This window comes from Puma concolor, chromosome A3 (genome assembly GCF_028749965.1).
Source record: "Puma concolor isolate L17-30 chromosome A3, mPumCon1.1.hap2, whole genome shotgun sequence".
NCBI classification, from domain to species: domain Eukaryota; kingdom Metazoa; phylum Chordata; class Mammalia; order Carnivora; family Felidae; genus Puma; species Puma concolor.
In genome coordinates, this window is record NC_141669.1 from 30,425,079 (window position 1) to 30,444,216 (window position 19,138).

At 38.3% G+C, this 19,138-nt stretch overlaps 1 protein-coding gene across 2 annotated transcripts in view; it reads right to left on the minus strand.

Moving 5' to 3' along the window:
- HEATR5B (HEAT repeat containing 5B) overlaps window positions 1-19,138 on the minus strand; it is a 105,005-nt gene that overhangs the window by 13,911 nt on the left and 71,956 nt on the right. For both annotated transcript variants that reach the window (XM_025927392.2, XM_086700366.1), the window contains exons 27-32: window positions 13,606-13,785; window positions 8,402-8,639; window positions 6,943-7,197; window positions 4,847-4,974; window positions 1,517-1,661; window positions 80-346 (exon numbers count right to left, since the gene is read on the minus strand). In XM_025927392.2, coding sequence (XP_025783177.1) covers window positions 80-346; window positions 1,517-1,661; window positions 4,847-4,974; window positions 6,943-7,197; window positions 8,402-8,639; window positions 13,606-13,785 — 1,213 coding nt within the window. The remainder of the gene's footprint in view (window positions 1-79; window positions 347-1,516; window positions 1,662-4,846; window positions 4,975-6,942; window positions 7,198-8,401; window positions 8,640-13,605; window positions 13,786-19,138) is intronic.

Sequence of the window (19,138 nt, forward strand, 5' to 3'; positions counted from 1 at the left end):
ACAGCACTTAAAAACAAAAGAAGGCTCATCTTTGTCTACTGCAATATAATGCATTTGCAAATAGTGTTCAATACTGTACCAGCAGGTGAGCAAAGGGACGGTAAGTCAGACAGTATGGTAACTGTGGCTGCCACCAGACGAGCACTTTCTTCTGACAGTCGAGTTTTAGTGGCTACGTGACTGGGGGAGTCGGACATCTTGGTACTGAGATGTGGCATATGTCTCACTAAAATGAACATCAACAGCTCCATAGTTGCAAACACAAGAGATTTTCCAGGAACAAGACCACCGCTGTCACCTCCTTCTCCTACTACAGGACAGGGTTCTTTTTCCATATCATCTTCATCTTGGGGGGAAAAATGGGTAAAATTTCCAGCAAAAAAAAAAAAAAAAAAAATAGCACAGAGTAGATAAAACTACGCAATAAGTATATTTGAGAAATTCTTTCAAAAGAATTTATAACTGAATGTCTAACTGATAGCACATGTCTTTCAGAATAATTCTCTGCCTTCCTAGAATTCTGTTTATTGACCTCTCCTTAAAGGTAAAGGACAATTCAGGGGTGCCTGGGTGGCTCAGTCGGTTAAGTGTCCGACTTCAGCTCAGGTCACGATCTCGCGGTCCGTGAGTTCGAGCCCCGTGTCGGGCTCTGGGCTGATGGCTCAGAGCCTGGAGCCTGCTTCTGATTCTGTGTCTCCCTCTCTCTCTGCCCCTCCCCCGTTCATGCTCTGTCTCTCTCCGTCTCAAAAATAAATAAAAAAACGTTAAAAAAATTTTTTTCAAAAGGTAAAGTCATTTTTGACTTCATTTTTGACTTCAAAAATTCTTACTAGGTATTTTTATTGGGAATGTATTTCATATTACGAGTAACACACGTTAGATTAAACCATATCAACTTGACACTTTTGAAGGTGAGAAATAGCTATCAGCAATTTCCTTTGGGTTTTTTGTTTGTTTAGTTTTTTTATTTTTTTTATTTTATTTTTTTAACATTTATTTATTTTTGAGACAGAGAGAGTCAGAGCATGAGCAGGGGAGGGTCAGAGAGAGACGGAGACACAGAATCTGAAACAGGCTCCAGGCTCTGAGCTGTCAGCCCAGAGCCTGATGTGGGGCTTGAACTCACAGACCACGAGATCATGACCTGAGCCGAAGTTGGACGCCCAACCGACTGAGCCACCCAGGCGCCCCTGTTTAGTATTTTTAGAGAGAGAGCACAAGCAGGGCAGAGGGAGTGGGAGAGAGAGACCCTTAAACAGGCTCCACACGCAGCACGGAGCCCGACAGGGCTCAATGCCACAACCCTGGGATCATAACTGAGCTGAAACTGAGTGAGCCACTCAGGTGCCCCTCATTTGTCTCTTTCTAATTAAAGCAAAATCAACTGCAAATCTTCTATATATATGGTTAAATTTTTTGATTAAAATTTTTATTAAAAACTTGCTGGCATTGATACTTAAAATGTCAGAGTACAAATAAGATATATTTCAAAGTTAGCATAATTTCTAGTACTTACTTAGAGTGTTTCTTTTTTCTTGCAAATAATCCTGAGCAGCTCTTACTATCTGTTGTACAACTCCAGTAACCAGCAGTTGGACAGATGGGGGGTTCCAGGTCAGCAGGAGGCGGTGCAAAACACTCAGCAACTCTACGCCAATCAGCTATTATAAATTAATTCAGGCAAACTTAATTTATCTTAATTTCAAAGGATAAATTTAGGTTATTAAAATCTAAGAAAATATGCGTGTAAAAATAAAGTTGGTAACTAAAGTTAACATTTATGACTATGCAACAAATAAGAAAATTATAACAATCTTGAGAAATGGTCATATTGTATCCCAACACCTTTTCAGTCAACAAATTATTTTTCCGTTTAAATAATGTTTATATTAAAAAAAGATCATTTCTCCTATTTCTTGTCTCCATTTGAACTAAATGGCATTGCTAAAGTACAATGCCACTAAATGTATGATTTCCAATCCTAGCTGAGCACCAGGAGTTGTCTGCCAGGGATTCTAAGCCCTTCTAGTAAGTCCCTGTCCAATTCATCTCAGCAATTATTACAAACTTTCACCACTCATTTTAAGCTTCTTACAATCTTCCACATCAAACCCATCCAATGACCCTGCCTCAGATTTCAAAGGGGAAAAAAAAACCACTTAACTATAACCAAAGCCACCTTTGCCTTTTTCCTTAAGACTAAGTATCCAGGCTCTACCCAAGGCTGGTTCATCTTTCCTCATTTGCTTCCTATCCTATCCTATTTGACCTCCCAAGGGTTCTTCAAGGACCTTGATTGTACTTCATATATCATCAACCTCTCTCCCTCTGGTTAGGCTCTTCTCCCCAGTATAAGGAAAACACTCAAGCCTTTCCTGTCTAATTCGCCCTCCTCCCCTGAACCCAGTCAGATCCTTCTCTCTTGCCTCTGTCCTTTCTATCTCTTCCTCTGTTCCCAGCCTAGATAGATGCTTCCACTTCCTTCACCCTCTCATTTACTCCTCACTCTTCCACTGTCTGGCTCTGCCCAAAGTCACCAGTAACCTCCTTGGGACTCTCTTATGTCCTTATATACTGGATCCTGTTTCTTCTGAGACTTGTCTATCTCTGAAACTCTCTCTTGCCCTAGTAACTCTGTTCTTAGTTCTCCTCCTACCACTATAGTGATCTCCACTGTTGACTTACTTCCCTCATCTCCATCCTTATTTGCTATTTATCCCTCAGGCTCCAGTCTTGGCCCTCTTTTCTTCTTCCTTTGTTCAGTTTCCTAGGCCAGTGTAATTCATCACTTCTTTGGAATTATGAAAAGAGCCTCTTAATTTGGTCACCCTGCCTCCTTTATCATGTCTTACAGACCAATCTCTACGAGATTGATGAAAGTGATCAAATCTATATCTACCATATTCTTAAATATAAGTTTAATCATGTCATTCCTCTATTTTAACATTAATTTTTTTTAATATTTATTTTTGAAAGAGAGAGAGAGACAGAGAGGGGAGAGCAAGCATGAGCAGAGGAGGGGCAGAGAGAGAGAGGAAGCCACAGAATCTGAAGCAGACTCCCTCCAAGCTGTCAGCACAGAGCCGAACATGGGGCTCAAACCCATGAACTGCAAGATCATGCTCTGAGCTGAAGTCGGATGCTTAACCGATTGAGCCACCCAGGTGCCCCTATTTTAACATTTTTAATGATTCCTTACCACTTTCAAGATAGATTTTAAATGCTTTAACATGCCATAAAGGAATCTTCATGAGCTGGCCTTTTCCCCATTGTCCAGCCTCATCTAACAACCCCCACATGCTCCTTTTGCCTTGGCCATAGTAAATGATAGTAGTGTCCTTGAACTGGTCCTGTTCTTCGTAACTTCTTGTCTTTGTATCTGCTTCTCTCTTGGAGAGGAAAACCCATTCCTCTTGTGCTGCCTCACTAATAACTCTTTTAAGATGTAATCCAACCATCATCTCCTTTGACAACCCAATCTTTATTTTCCTTGATAATGTCAGCACTCCTCCCCTCTGTCCTCATCAGACCGTTACATCCGCTAGCTCAGCACTTATCATATTGTACTGGTCTCTTAATCCAGGTGCAGTGAAACCATTTTTGATACCTATAGCCTCAAAATGTGTCTGATGCCAGGACAGGCACAGAGTAAAAGTTGTTGGGTGAATGAATACAATTTTTGAGTCAATGTACTCTGATGATATTGAAATCATAGGAACCAACTCAGGAGAGAAAAAAAACAAAACCCATCCAAGTGTAAAGCAGTGCTTGAATAAACAAAACACTATTATGTGCAAAAAACAGCTAGGTAGTTAGGTGTGGGACAAATTATGTTAACACCCAAATTACTGAGTGTAAATATAGTATTCCCTTTTCATTCACTGATTGAATTGTATATGTGTGACTATTTGAAGACAACCCTGAAGTTTCTTGCAGTAATCTGTAGTACAGCTGAGGAATAGCTTCAGGATGCAAGGCTGGGGTGCAATGAATATATAATGAAATGACAGCAACTTTGTTTTTTATCTGTTAGTTTGTGGTTTATAGAAAATTACCCCACATGGTAATGATGGCAACCAAAAAGATGTTTCTTATGAAAAGAAAATAAATTTTTTTAATGTTTTTATTTTTGAGAGAGAGAGACAGACAGACAGACAGAGCACGAGCAGGGGAGGGGCAGAGAGAGAGACAGAGAGGGAGACACAGAATCCGAAGCAGGCTCCAGGCTCCAGTTGTCAGCACAAAGCCTGATGCGGGGCTGCAACCTATCAACCATGAGATCATGACCTGAGCTGAAGTCGGACGCTTAACAGACTGAGCCACCCAGGTGCCCCCAGGGAAAGAATTTCGAATTAAAAAGAAGAGTAACAAATCTGCTGGTAGCTTGCTTCTGGAACATGAATAAAGGCTTCTAAATAATCCACACAGAAATTAGAAAAAGCAATTCATTAAACTGTTTAGAGGAGTACTTGAGCAGTACAAAAAACAATCTCATTAAATGAGAGATAAAACTTTATCAAACATTTAAAAGTGGTATAATTTACTTAATAGCCTTATAAATTACTTCAGCCCCTTTTTAGTAGAATCATTAACTGGGATGGAAGGCATCCCTTAATTTTTAGTTGTACTTGACTGCCGATGAACACATCTACAAAGATATACTGACCAATCTCTATGCTGGCTCTGCCTGGTCATCCAACATTCAGTATAATGCCTTAGATAAAGCCAAAATCCTGAATAGTTACTACATAAGATTTATTTCGTAAGGGAGAAAATTATCTTAAGATAAAATATGACGAAAATAAAGCATACGATTTATAGAAATTGTTATAGAAATACACTGTACCTGATCTTCTGCGATATGGACTCGGGCATAAGGAGAATCTAGCAAGGTGTGTAAGGCCTGTAGACATGCTGTGACGTGTTCAATAGGCTCCTCGGGTCTAGGGGAACAAAGGAACTGTATACTCACACCTGCGATGTACATAATAAAAATACACATTTGTCACCATCACATACTTCGTTGCTTCCGCATCAATTTTTTTTTCTCTATTTTTCCTATTTCTTTGTCAGATGCTTTAGCATATATTTAATGCTACCTTGAAGTAGACTTCCAAATGGTTACCAAAAGCAGCAGCCAAACTTTAGAATACAGATTCTAGCTTTTTAGAATACAGATTTGTAACTACAGATTGTAGCCTCCAATGAAATTGGAGGTTGGGGGAGGGAGGCAGTTCCACAGTCATCAAGTTGATTAAGAAGATATTCAATTTTTTCTTTCTAGGACTTTTAAAAATAAACTTATGACAGTTATACAATTAACTCTCATTAAATGGTTGCCAAACAATTTTCATATCTACAAAGTTTTTTTTAGTGGCAAGCTACAGATGCACAACGGATAACTTGGGTAACAATTTTTTTTTTTTTTAATCTATTTATTTTGAGAGAGACAGCGTGAGCAGGAGAGGGGCAGAGAGAAAGGCAGAGAGAGGGAGAATCCCAAGCAGGGTCCACACTACCAGCTGTGGAGCCCAACGCAGAGCCTGAACTCATGAACTGTGAGACGGTGACCTGAGCTGAAACCAAGAATGAGTCACCCAACTGACTGAACCACCAAGGAGCTCCAGGTAACAATTGTTTTTAATTTGCATAAGGGTAAGGTCATAGTTCTAGAAGTCTCTCATCTTTTCATGTATAAGATTTACTGACGAGTTCTATAATTTCATTCTACCACTGTGTTCCTTTCCCCTCCCAGAAAAGATAAGACCATTTAAGAGCCTCATTAGAATCTATAATATCTTAATGTTAAAAGAACACCTATAAAGCAATTATAAATTGAAATTTATTCAAATTTGCTTTAACTTTGCATTTGTTATTTCCTCATGGGACAATTTATTAAGTGCCAACTAAAAATAAAATCTGTTGTTGAAAAAGAAAAATGTAGCTTTTTTTTCTTGAAAATTATTCAGTACTGCTCTGTGAGTAGACACAACAGGTAAAATTTTTAGAGTAGTTTTTTTTGTTTTTGTTTTTGTTTTTGTTTTTAGACAGAGAGCATGTGAGCAGGGGAGAAGGGCAGGAGGAGAGAGAGAGAGAGAGAGAGAGAGAGAGAGAGAGACAGAGAGAGAGAGAGAGAGAGAGAGAGAGAGAGAGAGAGAGACAATCCCAAGCAGGCTCCACACTTAGCACAGAGCTCAACACAGGGCTCAATCCCACAACCCTGGGATCATGACCTGAGCCAAAATCAAGAGTCAGATGCTTAGCCGACTGAGCCACCCTGGCGCCCCAGAATATTTTTAATAATTAAATTTTTATATTAACAATTCAGTCAGTAATTTAGAAAATGTACTTAAAAATTCTTTTATTATTCCCTCTCTGAACTGCGATACATAAAACCTTTCTATGGCATTAAAATGAAAGATGGAGGAGTTCAGAACATGCCACACCAAAATATGCCTCTCTGGCATATTGGTTATTTTGAGCTGAAGGTACTTGATGAACAGCAGACCCCTTTCTACCTACAAGCAGGTCATAAAATTTCTCATGAGGAAGGTGCCCTCCCTGTATCAGGAAGACCAGACTGGGAGTCAATGCTGAAATAGACCTGTACAAACAAACCTACTAAAACCAGTTTCCCGCACATATTTCCTAGCCCTGTCCCACAGTTTACTGCCCCTGGCCCAAAGCCCTTTCTTGTCACATTCCTACCATTTACTGTTCTTTGTGCAGAACGGCATGTAAGTTTTTGGGCCTAATGGCTACTTCAGGTTGAAAATATTAAAAAAATCTGTGTGCTCTTCTCTTGTTAATCTGTCTCATATCAATTTAATTCTTAGGCCAGCCACAGAACCTAAGAAGATAGAAAAGAGATTTTTTTCTTCCCTACAGATATGAATTTTCAGAAATGACACATCTCGAAATACAGTAATATGACACACCTACCTAAAATCAGATGCATTCTATCTTTGTTAATTTCTGGCAAAGATTTAGCACTAGGTGTTGCTCCTGATGCCTGGTTTAAATTGACGGGTGTAGAACGTTTTTGTAAGCCAGGTATCGCTGCTGCTTCTGCAGACTCTGAACATGTGAATCCTGTGCTATTTAACCAAAGTGCCACTGCGTGGAGAATAGGGGCCCAGGAATTCCGGTAGTGAAGTCTAGCTGTATCAATAGTCTCAGGAGTATAAAATGCTCCGCCTGTAAAATAATCAAGCCAATCAAAGCCATTACTTTTTATTATACGTGTTTAACCATTTATCAACAGCTAACTTAAAAATACTCATTCCTTACTGTGTTAGTCCATTTGGGCTGCTATAACAAAACACCACAGACTGGGTGGCTTATAAACAACAGAATTTATTTCTCACAGTTCTGGAGGCAGGAAGTCTGAGATCACGTGCCAGCATGCTCGGTTAAGGGCCATGTCTCTGACTCCATGTGGGGTCTCTTCTACAAGGGTACCAATCCCATTCAGAAGGGCTCTGTCTCATGACCTAAGCACTTCCCAAAGACCTCACTTTCTGATACCATCACCATGGGGATTAGGTTTCAACACATGAATTGTGAGGGGACACACAATTCAGACACAGCACATACAAAAGAGCAATCTGACCAATTGGGATTCTCTTCATTACCAAGCCACCAAAACTAACGTCTTTCCTGCCACTGCTGAACTGGAGTGCCTGTGTTTTCCTCACCAATGCTATGGTTTCCAGTCTTTCCTCTGCAACTGTGGATGCTGCTGGGAACCCAGTACCTTTCTCTACCTTGTGGCCACAGGCTTCCTCTTCACTGTTGCCAGACACTCCCTAAAGCCCTGGTCGCCTTCACTTTCCATCACTCTTTCTATCGCCTTTCTCTCTGTCGCAGAGACAGGGAACTCTGTCCCTTCTTTCTCTTTCAACTCCCCCTCTGCCATTCTCCCTCATCTCCTGTTTACACTGTCAAACTGAAGATTTCCCCCATCTGTCCTTGCATTCACTGACCAGCACAGCAATAAACTTCATTATAGTTATGCATAATGACTTGTTATGCATAGTTATTTAGAGTATGTTAGCTCATAAAGTTATTATTATAACAGGGAGAACATGTTTGCTTGGGTTAACAAATAAGCTTAAGGCTGTATTTGAATTCCGAAATTCAATATGGAGAACAGGCTCCAAGTGAGAGAATGCCAAGTTTAAGTCCACAGAAATTGAAAATGTTATTGCTACATCTTAAATCACTTTATTAAATTATCAATAATGAAAAATTTAAATTTAAGATGTTATACTATCTTTATAAATTTAAGATGTAAAAGTTATATCATAATATTATTAGTGATTGTCGCTAGCTTCCACCCATTACATTTTAATTACTACTCTGAACTCCATAAAGGCCAAACTCTGAACGCAGTACTTACCATCTGCGGGGAGCTGACTAGCAAATTCGGCTGGTAAAGTCAAAAGCGCGTAGTCTTTTAGTGCCGCCAACCACAGGCGGCTGAGTGTTGGCAGCTCGGGTTGCACAAGTGTGATTAAACTATCTGGCGGTAGTTCATCTATGGTACCAAAATCATCATCATCATCATCAGTGCTTTTAATTGCTCTTTTTGGTTTTGACTCCGCTTCCTTCTTAATATTCATAGCAACCACATATACCTAGTGCAGTATTCAGGAGGAGAAAATAACAAGGCATAATACTAAGAAATGACATAATCTAAGTTGCTATGATTATACAATTGAATTACCAAAAGTAGCTGAGTACAGACACTGGAGAGGATACAGCCTCATGAGTTCCTGAGAGCCTCCAAAGAATAATTCCACCTGCTTTGGAGGTAATTTGTTTTTATTGCTCTGACTTCTGACTATTCCTCTCATAAAATATTCCTTGAGTAGGGTTCTCTGAATTTCTTCTGGTTTCTCTTGCTATACTTTACAAAGCCCCCTTTTATGTGTGTCTTTTTTTAACTTTTTCTTTTCGTCATAGGGTATAACTTCCTGTTTACTGTCTCTACTTTCACAGACTTATTAGACACAATTGGACAGCATTCAAAGAAAAAGGCTGGGGCATGGGGGAAGGGCCACAGAAAGGATTTCCATAAATATCCTTCTAACCCCTTAAGTGATAGTTAGCAATCTAGTCTTTATAACAGAGAGATGAGCATATAATTTACTGCTTACATATATATTATCCATATCCTTTCTCTCCACTTGGTAAACCAAAAGGATGTATAATAGCAACTTCCTAAATCATAATTTAAAAAAAAATTGTTTTAAGTTTATTCATTTTTGAGAGAGACACACACAGCGTGAGCAGGGGAGGGAATAGAGAGATAGAGATAGAGATAGAGATAGAGATAGAGATAGAGACAGAGACAGAGACAGAGAGAGACATGGAATCCAAAGCAGGCTTCAGGCTCTGAGCTGTCAGCACAGAGCCTGACGCGGGGCTCAAACTCATGAACCGTGAGATCATGACCTGAGCTGAAGTCGGATGCTTAACTGACTGAGCCACTCAGGGGCCCCTACTAAATCATAATTTTAAAGATTCTTCTTTGTTACAGTTATACACGTTTGTTTTTGTACATGCATTCAGGCTTTGGCAAGTGGTACAGACCGAGCAGACACTAGGAGGCAAAAGTAGGTGAAGGTTTTACTCTATATGCAATGGGGAAGAAAAGAGGTCACTACAGGATTTATAGACCAGATGTTATGTATCTTCCCTTAACTTTTGATGTTATTTAAAAAGTTATACTATAAAAAGTTTTGGAAACGGGTTTTTAAAATTACTATAATTCCAATTTCCAGGTTATCATATTCTGTCTTTGTAAGCTGGAATGCTGTTGTACAGAGAACTTTGGGTTTAATTTTATCTTCTAACATATCATAAGGTTTTCCCATGGAATCCTAGTCTTCATAACCATTACTCTTCATGGCTGCAGGGGGTGAGCCATAATAGGTCTAACAATTTCCCCATCGTTGAAATTTTATATTTACTTCTGATTCTCTAGTCAGCCTTCAGAATCTTAAAAAAGACTACTTATAGTTTTCAAAGACAAAAGGTGTTCAGTTCTTCACATTATAAATAATGTTCCAAGTAAACCTTTTTTGTAAACACTTCCTTCCTACACTTTGGATATTCTTCCCTAGATAAAGTCTCAGAAACAGAATTACTGCATTACTGATTATAAATCTTTTTATGGCTGTGAATAGACACTGTCGAAACCTTTCCAAAAGGGTTCTATAATTTATATTGCTACTTGCAATACAGGAGAATATATTTTTTAGGATTTTTTTTTTAACAAATTTTGGCTTATTTTTCTTATTAGATATCACACAAGAAAAATAGAAAAATGAGAAGCATAAAATGAAGAAAATAAGAAAATATCGTTAACGTTCCAGATAAGTTGTATATACATATTCATAGTCTTTTAAACAATACTTGGATTCTTCTAGCACAAGATAATATCTAAGGAGTGATCAGGTAGGGTCATCAGTTTTCCAAGACCACTGACTCCAGACACCTTGACACTGAGACCTCAGGCTCCAGGGCACAAGTGACTCACGGAGCATGTCTGAGCACTTGTTCTTGTTTTGACCGGTCCGTGGACGCCTGAGAATACATGTACACCAGACCACTGTCCTCAATAAAAACCCCAGACCCCAAGCAAAGATGAGACTCACTCTCGTTTCCTTTCCAAGTCTCCCAGAGACTTGGTATCTGTATCTGCTCTCTCTATATCTTCCGTAAACTCTGCTCCCACTTCCTCTCAGCTCGTGTTTGATTTCTATCCTGCGCAAAGCCAAAGACCCTCCTGGTTGGTCCTGTAGGGCCCCCTCGGGGTCCTCAGACCCAGCTAGCCTGCATCAGTGAAGACCCCAGATTGCGGGGGACTGAGAAGTGGGTGGCCAAGAGCTTAGGAAGTGGAGATACTGAAATTTCAGTGAACTGAGATGTGAAGAGGAGAGACAGAAAGCAGTGAGTAAAAGAGAATGCTGAGTTGGGGAGGAAAGCAGGTAAGAAGACCAAGCATGTAGAGGGAGAGGCTGAAGACACACAGGTGGGCAGGACTGATGGCACTGAGCTGGAAACAGTCTCCCCTTCCTTCTCATGCCTAACGGGAAAGTTCCCAAACCATGTAAATCTAAAGATTTCAAGGAAACAATCTGAGGAGACAGACAATGGAAATCCTCAGCTTTCTGAGTGAAAAAGTATAACCAAAGAAAGGTCTTGAGGAGAGAAATCTAGAATATGCTGGCCATTTGAAGAGAATGATAAAGGAAAGGAAGATAAGCAGGGAAAGAATTGCTAGACAGCATTGAAGGCTGAGGCGTGAGGTGCAAATCATTAAATTATAGCACAAGTTACCCCCCCCAAAAAATGTGTCAAATACAAATGTACATTGTTAATTTAATTATGTGAGGTTCTGGGGCGCCTGGGTGGCTCAGTCAGTTAAGCGTCCGACTTCGGCTCAGGTCATGATCTCGCGGTCCGTGAGTTCGAGCCCCGCGTCAGGCTCTGGGCTGATGGCTCGGAGCCTGGAGCCTGCTTCCGATTCTGTGTCTCCCTCTCTCTCTGCCCCTCCCCCATTCATGCTCTGTCTCTCTCTGTCTCAAAAATAAATAAATGTTAAAAAAAAAAATGAAAAAAAAATTATGTGAGGTTCTGATGTAACTTTTTAAAAGTAATGATCTGTCTTCCATTCAGTCCCAGTTCCAGTCCCAGTAGTTGGTCCTTTTATATACATTGCCTTACAAGATATCTCCATGTTGTAATGAAAAAACTAAGGCTCTAAGAGGTCGAATCACTTGACCAAAATCACAAAGATGGTAAATGCCAGAGACAGAATTTGTTCTAGGGCCTCTGAGTCAATATTTAATGCTTTTTATATTAAACTATGCCAGGCTTCCTAGTAGGTGAATCAAGCATGTTAATGCAGGTCAGCAAAGAACTAGCTGACTGGCAACCAATGTGCTGACCGTCAGACCCCACAGTGGTCTCTACATTTGGGGAAATGAGTGAATGGGGTTAGAGAGTTCAGAACAATGAGGATTTTCAGATAAAAATCAATACATCAACTGCAATGTAATTTCTACAGACAAGAAAAGTAGCAGTTTTAGATAAAAACTCAGATACATGAAAATTAACAAAGAATTTTTATCATTTTCTAAGTGAGAAAACAGAGATAAGTCATATTATAGTAACTTTTTCTTATACTACTTCCCATCTAAAAAGGTTTGCATTGATTTGGAAAAAAAAAAACTAAATTTTTATCAATAAGAGCAATCATTTTATCAATCAAACAAAAAATATTATTTTGCTTTCTAAGCCAAAAATGGCAGCAGGGAAAAATAAGGCAACTTTCATGGATAATCTACTTGAAGGATAGCTTGATCTACAATCTAAAAATCAGAGAAAACTAATTTCCATATCTTATTGAGCTCTATATTTTTCCATTTTTATTTTTGTGGGAGAAAAAAGTACAGCAAAAATTCAGAGGTCCTTTATCTGAACTATATCACGTGGATGCTGCATGCTTTGAGTCAGCAAGTATCTACTGGGTAGTCATCAGCCACTGATACTAGAGAAATAGAGAAGTCAGGTACTGGTTGGCAGAGGGAGGGTTACTTGAAATACTGTAGGTCAGATAATAAGAATTTGAAAGCAAATGGCAGAAGGAATTTGGAAAAGTGAATTTAAAGCAATATCACAATTTTTTAAAAAATGGCTGTGGAATGAAAAAGGTAAAGCCAGCTATAGAAACAAAACAAAACAAAACAAAACAAAACAAAACAAAACAAAACAAAACAAAACCAAACAAAACCAAAACAAACCAAAACAAAACAAAACACACAAACAGAAAACTGCAATCTTGGTATCAATGAGCAGTGGCCAAGTCTCTTGAAATTTAATCAGATAAAAGACTTTTTTTTTTTTTTTTTAAGTAAATTCTACACCCAACATGGGGCTTGAACTCACAACCCTAAGATCAAGAGTCGCATGCTCCACCAACTGAGCCAGCCAGGTAACTGTCAAATAAAAGGTTCTTGGCATAAAATATTTTATATTACTTATATTTGTAGTTTTCTCTGCCTAATTTCCACATAATTAGTTAAGGGATCAATTTCTCAATATTGAAATTTTGAAAAAACTGATTAAAAACTGTAATTTTCAAAGGCTTCATAAGAGCTCTTTTGAGACATAAACATATACGTATTTCAGCGAGAAGGAGCAAATAATAGATTTTCAAAAAGCATTCCATACCAAAGATCAGTTTTAAAAGAACAATAACCGGGGCGCCTGGGTGGCGCAGTCGGTTAAGCGTCCGACTTCAGCCAGGTCACGATCTCGCGGTCCGTGAGTTCGAGCCCCGCGTCGGGCCCTGGGCTGATGGCTCGGAGCCTGGAGCCTGTTTCCGATTCTGTGTCTCCCTCTCTCTCTGCCCCTCCCCCGTTCATGCTCTGTCTCTCTCTGTCCCCAAAATAAATAAAAAACGTTGAAAAAAATAAATAAATAAATAAAAAGAACAATAACCAAATAAAATTTTTTTTTACCTACAGGAGGAGTAGGGGAACATTTTCTCATGGATGGGGAAATGGTTCAAAAACAATAGGCTGTGGTTACCTCTGCCCACGCTTTGAGAACAGCCAGTTTTTCCATGGTTGTGGCACTCTCTCGGTACAATTGGCTAGAAGATCCTTTTCCAGCCTGCACTTTGTCCAGAGAAGAAACAAGCAGATTGTGCACTCGACGGAGGTCATTGAGATCACTGACAACTCCACTTCCGATCCACGTACTACACACCTGGCCAAAGAAAAACATTGTTAATGTTGTATAAAAAAATTAACACAAAACATATAAGAGTATAAATATGATTTTTTTCCTTGGGGAAGAAACATAAAACAAAACCAATGAAGAAAACAAAACAAAAAAACCCCAATGCTGTGCTTCAGTATTATTTTGAATCAGAAATCAATAGCAAGAGTAGGATTTATTGTACTCTTATGTGGAAAATGAACTGTGATTTACTTATGCTTCCATTTTCTAATTTGACAAAAATTTTAATAGAAAAAATTTTCTGCCTGTATCAGTTCAGAATCAGTTGTGAATAATCCTTCAATTCAACAACATTTCTGCTTACCACAGATAAAACGTTATTCTGAGTGCTATGGAAGAGATTAAAAAATAAATAAAGGGTTAAAATCTGGTCCCTGTTCTCAAGGAAGAGAACGTACGTAGATTGAATGAACACACACGACCATTTTAGGATTGCAACACTACACTTAAAAACAGAGAAGGGAGACATCACTTCCAGGAGGAGAAATGGGAATGTTTGGAGATCAGGAAGGTCTGTGTATATAGATACAGAGGAGTTACAAGGGAAAAGTGATGAGATTAGCAAAGTTAAGTGGGATCAGATTATGGTGCAATTTAAATTCCAGGAGAACTGAATACTGACTTTGTTCTATGGGCAATCATAAGTTTCCAAGGCCTCTGGGCAGGGAGATTACAATTAGAATTATGCTTTAGGAAGATTGCTCCAGCATTTATGCCAGCAAAGAGGGTATTTAGATGGTTAGCCATGTGTTCAGTAAAGTGACTATTATAATATTGTGGGACAGAGAATATAGATGAAACTGGGAATGGAATAAAAAGGGAGAGTCATCTGAGAGAGATTTGGAGGTAGAAATCACAGGATTTGGAAACCAATTAAATATTTTTAGGGGGAGGGGGCGGGGCCTTAGAAAAAGTGGGAGGACTCAAAGATTGCCAAAGCTTCTAACTTGGATGAAAGTGAGGAAAGTGAGGCCACTGCTTAAGAGACAAGAAAGGAAAAAGGAAAGGTTGGGGGAGATGAGAAGTTAGAGAGCATTTTTAACCTTGCACAGTTTAACATGCTGAGTTCAAAGTACTAGTAGGGGACCTGTGGGAAGATATTCAGCAGACAGGTGGAACCTTGGTTCTGGATTTCAGGAGGAAGGTAAAAAATAACGAAGTAGATGCTCAATATCAGTCACCATCAGGGAAGTGCAAATCAAAACCACAATGAGATATCACCTCACACCTATCAGAATGACTAAAATAAAAAACGCCAGAAACAACAGATGTTGGTGAGGATGTGGAGAAAAAGGAACCCTATTGCCCTGTTGGTGGGAATGCAAACTGGTGCAGCTACTATGGAAAACAGTATGGAGGTTCCTCAAAAAGTTAAAAATAGAGATAACTTATGATCCAGTAACTGCACTACTAGGTATCTACCCAAAGAATACGAAAACAATTCAAAGGGATACATGCACTCCTAGGTTTACTGCAGCATCATTTATAATAGCCAAATTATGGAAGCAACCTAAGTGTCCATTGACAAATGAATGGATAAAGATGTGGTGTATATGCATGTGTGTGTATACACACACATACATATATACACACATATCATATATGTTATACATGTTACATATATACACATTATACATATTACATATATATACATTTTATATATATATATATATATATGATGGAATATTATTCACCCATAAAAAGAATGAAATCTTGCCATTTGCAACAACATCGATAGATCTAGAGAGTATTATGCTAAATGAAATAAGCCTATGCTAAATGAATAAGACTAAGACAAATACAATATGATTTCATTCATATGTGGAATTTAAGAAACAAAATAAATGAACAAAAGAAAAAAAAAAAGAGACACAACCAAAAAATAGACTCTTAACTATAGAGCAACAACTGATAGTTACCAGAGGGGAGGTGGGTGGAGCTAGGGTGAAGGAGATTAAGAGTACGCTAATACGATGAGCACAGAGTGAACGACAGAATTGTTGAGTCGCTAATATTGTACACTGAAACTAATATAACACTGTAGTTAACACTGGTTATTATTTAGTAATAATAGCAATGTTACCAGGTAAATTTGTTCAGGGACTGAGGTACAAAAAAAAGGTGTTAAGGGCAGAACACAGGGCAAATATTTATACTTAAGGGACAAGTGGAATAAGAATAAACAATGAAAGAAATTGAAAAGAAAATTCCAGAAAAACAAAAGAAAAACCAGGCAAGTGCGGTGACACTGGAGCCAAGGGAAGAATGTCAAGAAGTAAGGGGTGGCCTGGTAGTGCCACCTTTACTCCACAATTACAAGTCCTCATGTTCTGATTATCTGAAATCTTTGGGTCAAGATGTGGGTCACAATTCACAACTTTTTGATGAAAGGTAGTAAGGCCAGTGAACCTCACTAAGAAATACATCAAGCAAGACGTGTGGCAGCACCCCCCCAATTAACAGAAGGACACTTCTGTCGTGAAATGTAGTACAAATCACAGTAAGAGGGACGGATCAATACTCTAGCCCCACTCAGCTTCACATCAAGACAAATGAGGACAGTCAGCTCAGGTTTCACCAGCAAATAAATAATGAAAAAGCTTTTGTTTTTCAGAGCGTTTGGATATTAAATCATAATTAATGGATTATGTTTCTATATTTAAAATTTTTTTAAGCTGAGAATAAATATTTATGTAAATCATTTTATTCTCTTATAATCTTATCCTCCCAGAATTCAGAACTAAGTTTAATAAAAATTAAAAAGGACATTTTAAAATTGTTAATTATGAACATATTGATGGCAAAATAAAATGCCAATCAAAATATTGTTGGAAATATAATGAAACTTGAAGTAGAAAGATTTTAAATATGATTATGAAAATAGAGTTGCTATTCTTTAGGAAACTGAGCAACATATTGAAGAGATCTGATACACATTTCTCTTGAGGTAGAAATACAACTAAAAGTTGGGGGAAACTAAACACTGAGGATTTGGCACAAAGTTTAATTTATAAAAACATTAATTATCTCTTCCACTTTAAAGAAGATGAAACTAGATATTGCAGGTACTGCATTATAGGTTTGGTTTATCAAGAAAGGCATAGCAGCACTGAATCTGCAAAATCATTTTCAGAGAAAAGACCTTGGCCTTACATCAAAGGAGGGGTGCGTGAATGTACATTTATAAATTTTAATCTGAAATAAGATAAAGTATATATTATGTTTAAGATTGCTAGGCTGATTTAAATGATTTTTTATTAAGCCATTGATTACTTGTCCACATGTGTGTTCCACTTGAGTCTTCCTGTAATATCTAAAAATTGTCCCGATTTTCAGGTTTAACATAACATCTATTCCAGTAAATAAGGTGGGATGCAATGTTTCATGACCTGTCCAAAGCCAACTCCTTACTTTTCTTTAAGGAAAAGGAATTTGCAACCCACTGTTCCATTTGTTTCAAAACCAGGTTTCCTTCAAGAAACAGAAGGATAGGAGGTCAAAACTTAAGCCTGCCTCTAGATAAGGAGAAACTTCTTATAGAAAAAGCAGCTAGAGCCACATAAAGAATGAGACGTTGAAGGCAAATTCAGTAAGAGGAAATTTTTATAGTACTCATCCACAAGATGAAATCTGAATAGCCTTTGCTTTTCTATGAACAGGAGCTTTGTATGATTCTTCTGCTTAAATACTATGCTTTAAAACATCAACATGATACATTTATTTATACATAACTATGATTTCTGATTGTGTGTTGGTATCCCAAACAAACCGGCCTCCTCTAACTCTGAGGTTTGTATCATGATCCACAGACTTCTCTTTTCTTTTTAAAATTTTTTTAATGTTTATTCATTTTTTTTGAGAGACAGAGAGTGAGTGAGTAGGGGAGGGGCAGAGAGACAGAAAGACACAGAATCTGAAGCAGGCTCCAGGCTCTAGAGGCAAACCCATTCAGCCACAGAGAGAACACAGTAAGAACTTCACACTTACCATTGCAAACAGCAGAACATTCTCTTTCTAGAGGTCACAGCTTGATTATGGATTCTAAGCAATAATGATGGACCCAAACCCATACTCCAGAAAACTGGGAAGGAGAGGGTTGCCTCTCTTCTATCTTTAGGAAAGCAGATAAAGACTCTGATTTCCCGGGGGTTCCTGGGTGGCTCAGTTGGTTGAGCATCCAACTTTGGCTCAGGTCATGATCTTACAGTTTGTGGGTTCGAGTCCCATATTGGGCTCTGTGCTGACAGCTCAGAGCCTGGAGCCTGCTTCGGATTCTGTCTCCCTCTCTCTCTGCCCCACCCCCACTCAGCTGTCGGTCTGGCTCCCTCAAAAAGAAATAATAAACATTAAAAAAAAAAAAAAAAGAATTGGATTTCCTGAAACACGGGAGTTTAATGCATGAATCCTTTTTCAGAATGAGGCATGAAAAAGAGGAATTTATTAAAAGTGTAGGAATATAAGTGCTTGCTTTTGTGACTCTTTTCAAATGTAATAATGTTAGAACAATTCCCCTGCAATTAATTTTACAATTAAATTTCCATATTGTTAAATTCATAAATCCATATTGTTAAATTGTTAAATTCAAGTCCCAGAAACTTGTAAATTTTTCAAAACTTGTGATGAAAAAAGTCTTTTTTGGGGGTGCCTGGGTGGTTCAGTCGGTTAAGCTTCCGACTTCAGCTCAGGTCATGATCTCCCGGTTTGTGGGTTCGTGCTTTCTCTCTGTCCCTCCCCAGCTTGTGCTCGGTCTCTCACTCTTAAAAATAAACATTAAAAAAGTTTTTTTAATTAAAAAAAAATCTTCTTTTATGTTTATTTTTTAAGTTTATTTATTTTTGAGATAGAGCATGGGGGAGGGGAAGAGAGGAGAGGGGCTCCCAATCAGTCTCTGCCCACTCTCAGCCCAGAGCCTGACATGGGGTCTAATCTCTCTAACCATGGCCTGAGCTGAAATCAAGAGTCAGATGCCTAACCAACTGAGCCACCCTGACGCCCCCCAACAATTTTCTATTACCTAATTATCATTCATAATACATTATTTAATTATTTTGTAATCTTACTTTAATTTTTAGTTGTTTTTATGATTTTCATACCTCTGTTTACTTCTGGATAATATAAAAGCTATGTATCCCAAAGTCATCTCCTCAGCTATGACAAAAAAAGGGATGCGACTAAGTTACTACTTCATCATTTGATACAGAATAAAAAAGGAAACTGTCACTATTGTGTTTTCAAGATAAAAAACAAATATTATTTGATTTTTCCCTCTTCTTTCTTGGAGGTGAAATTCTAAGGCATCTATTAACTTAAAGAAGGTAAC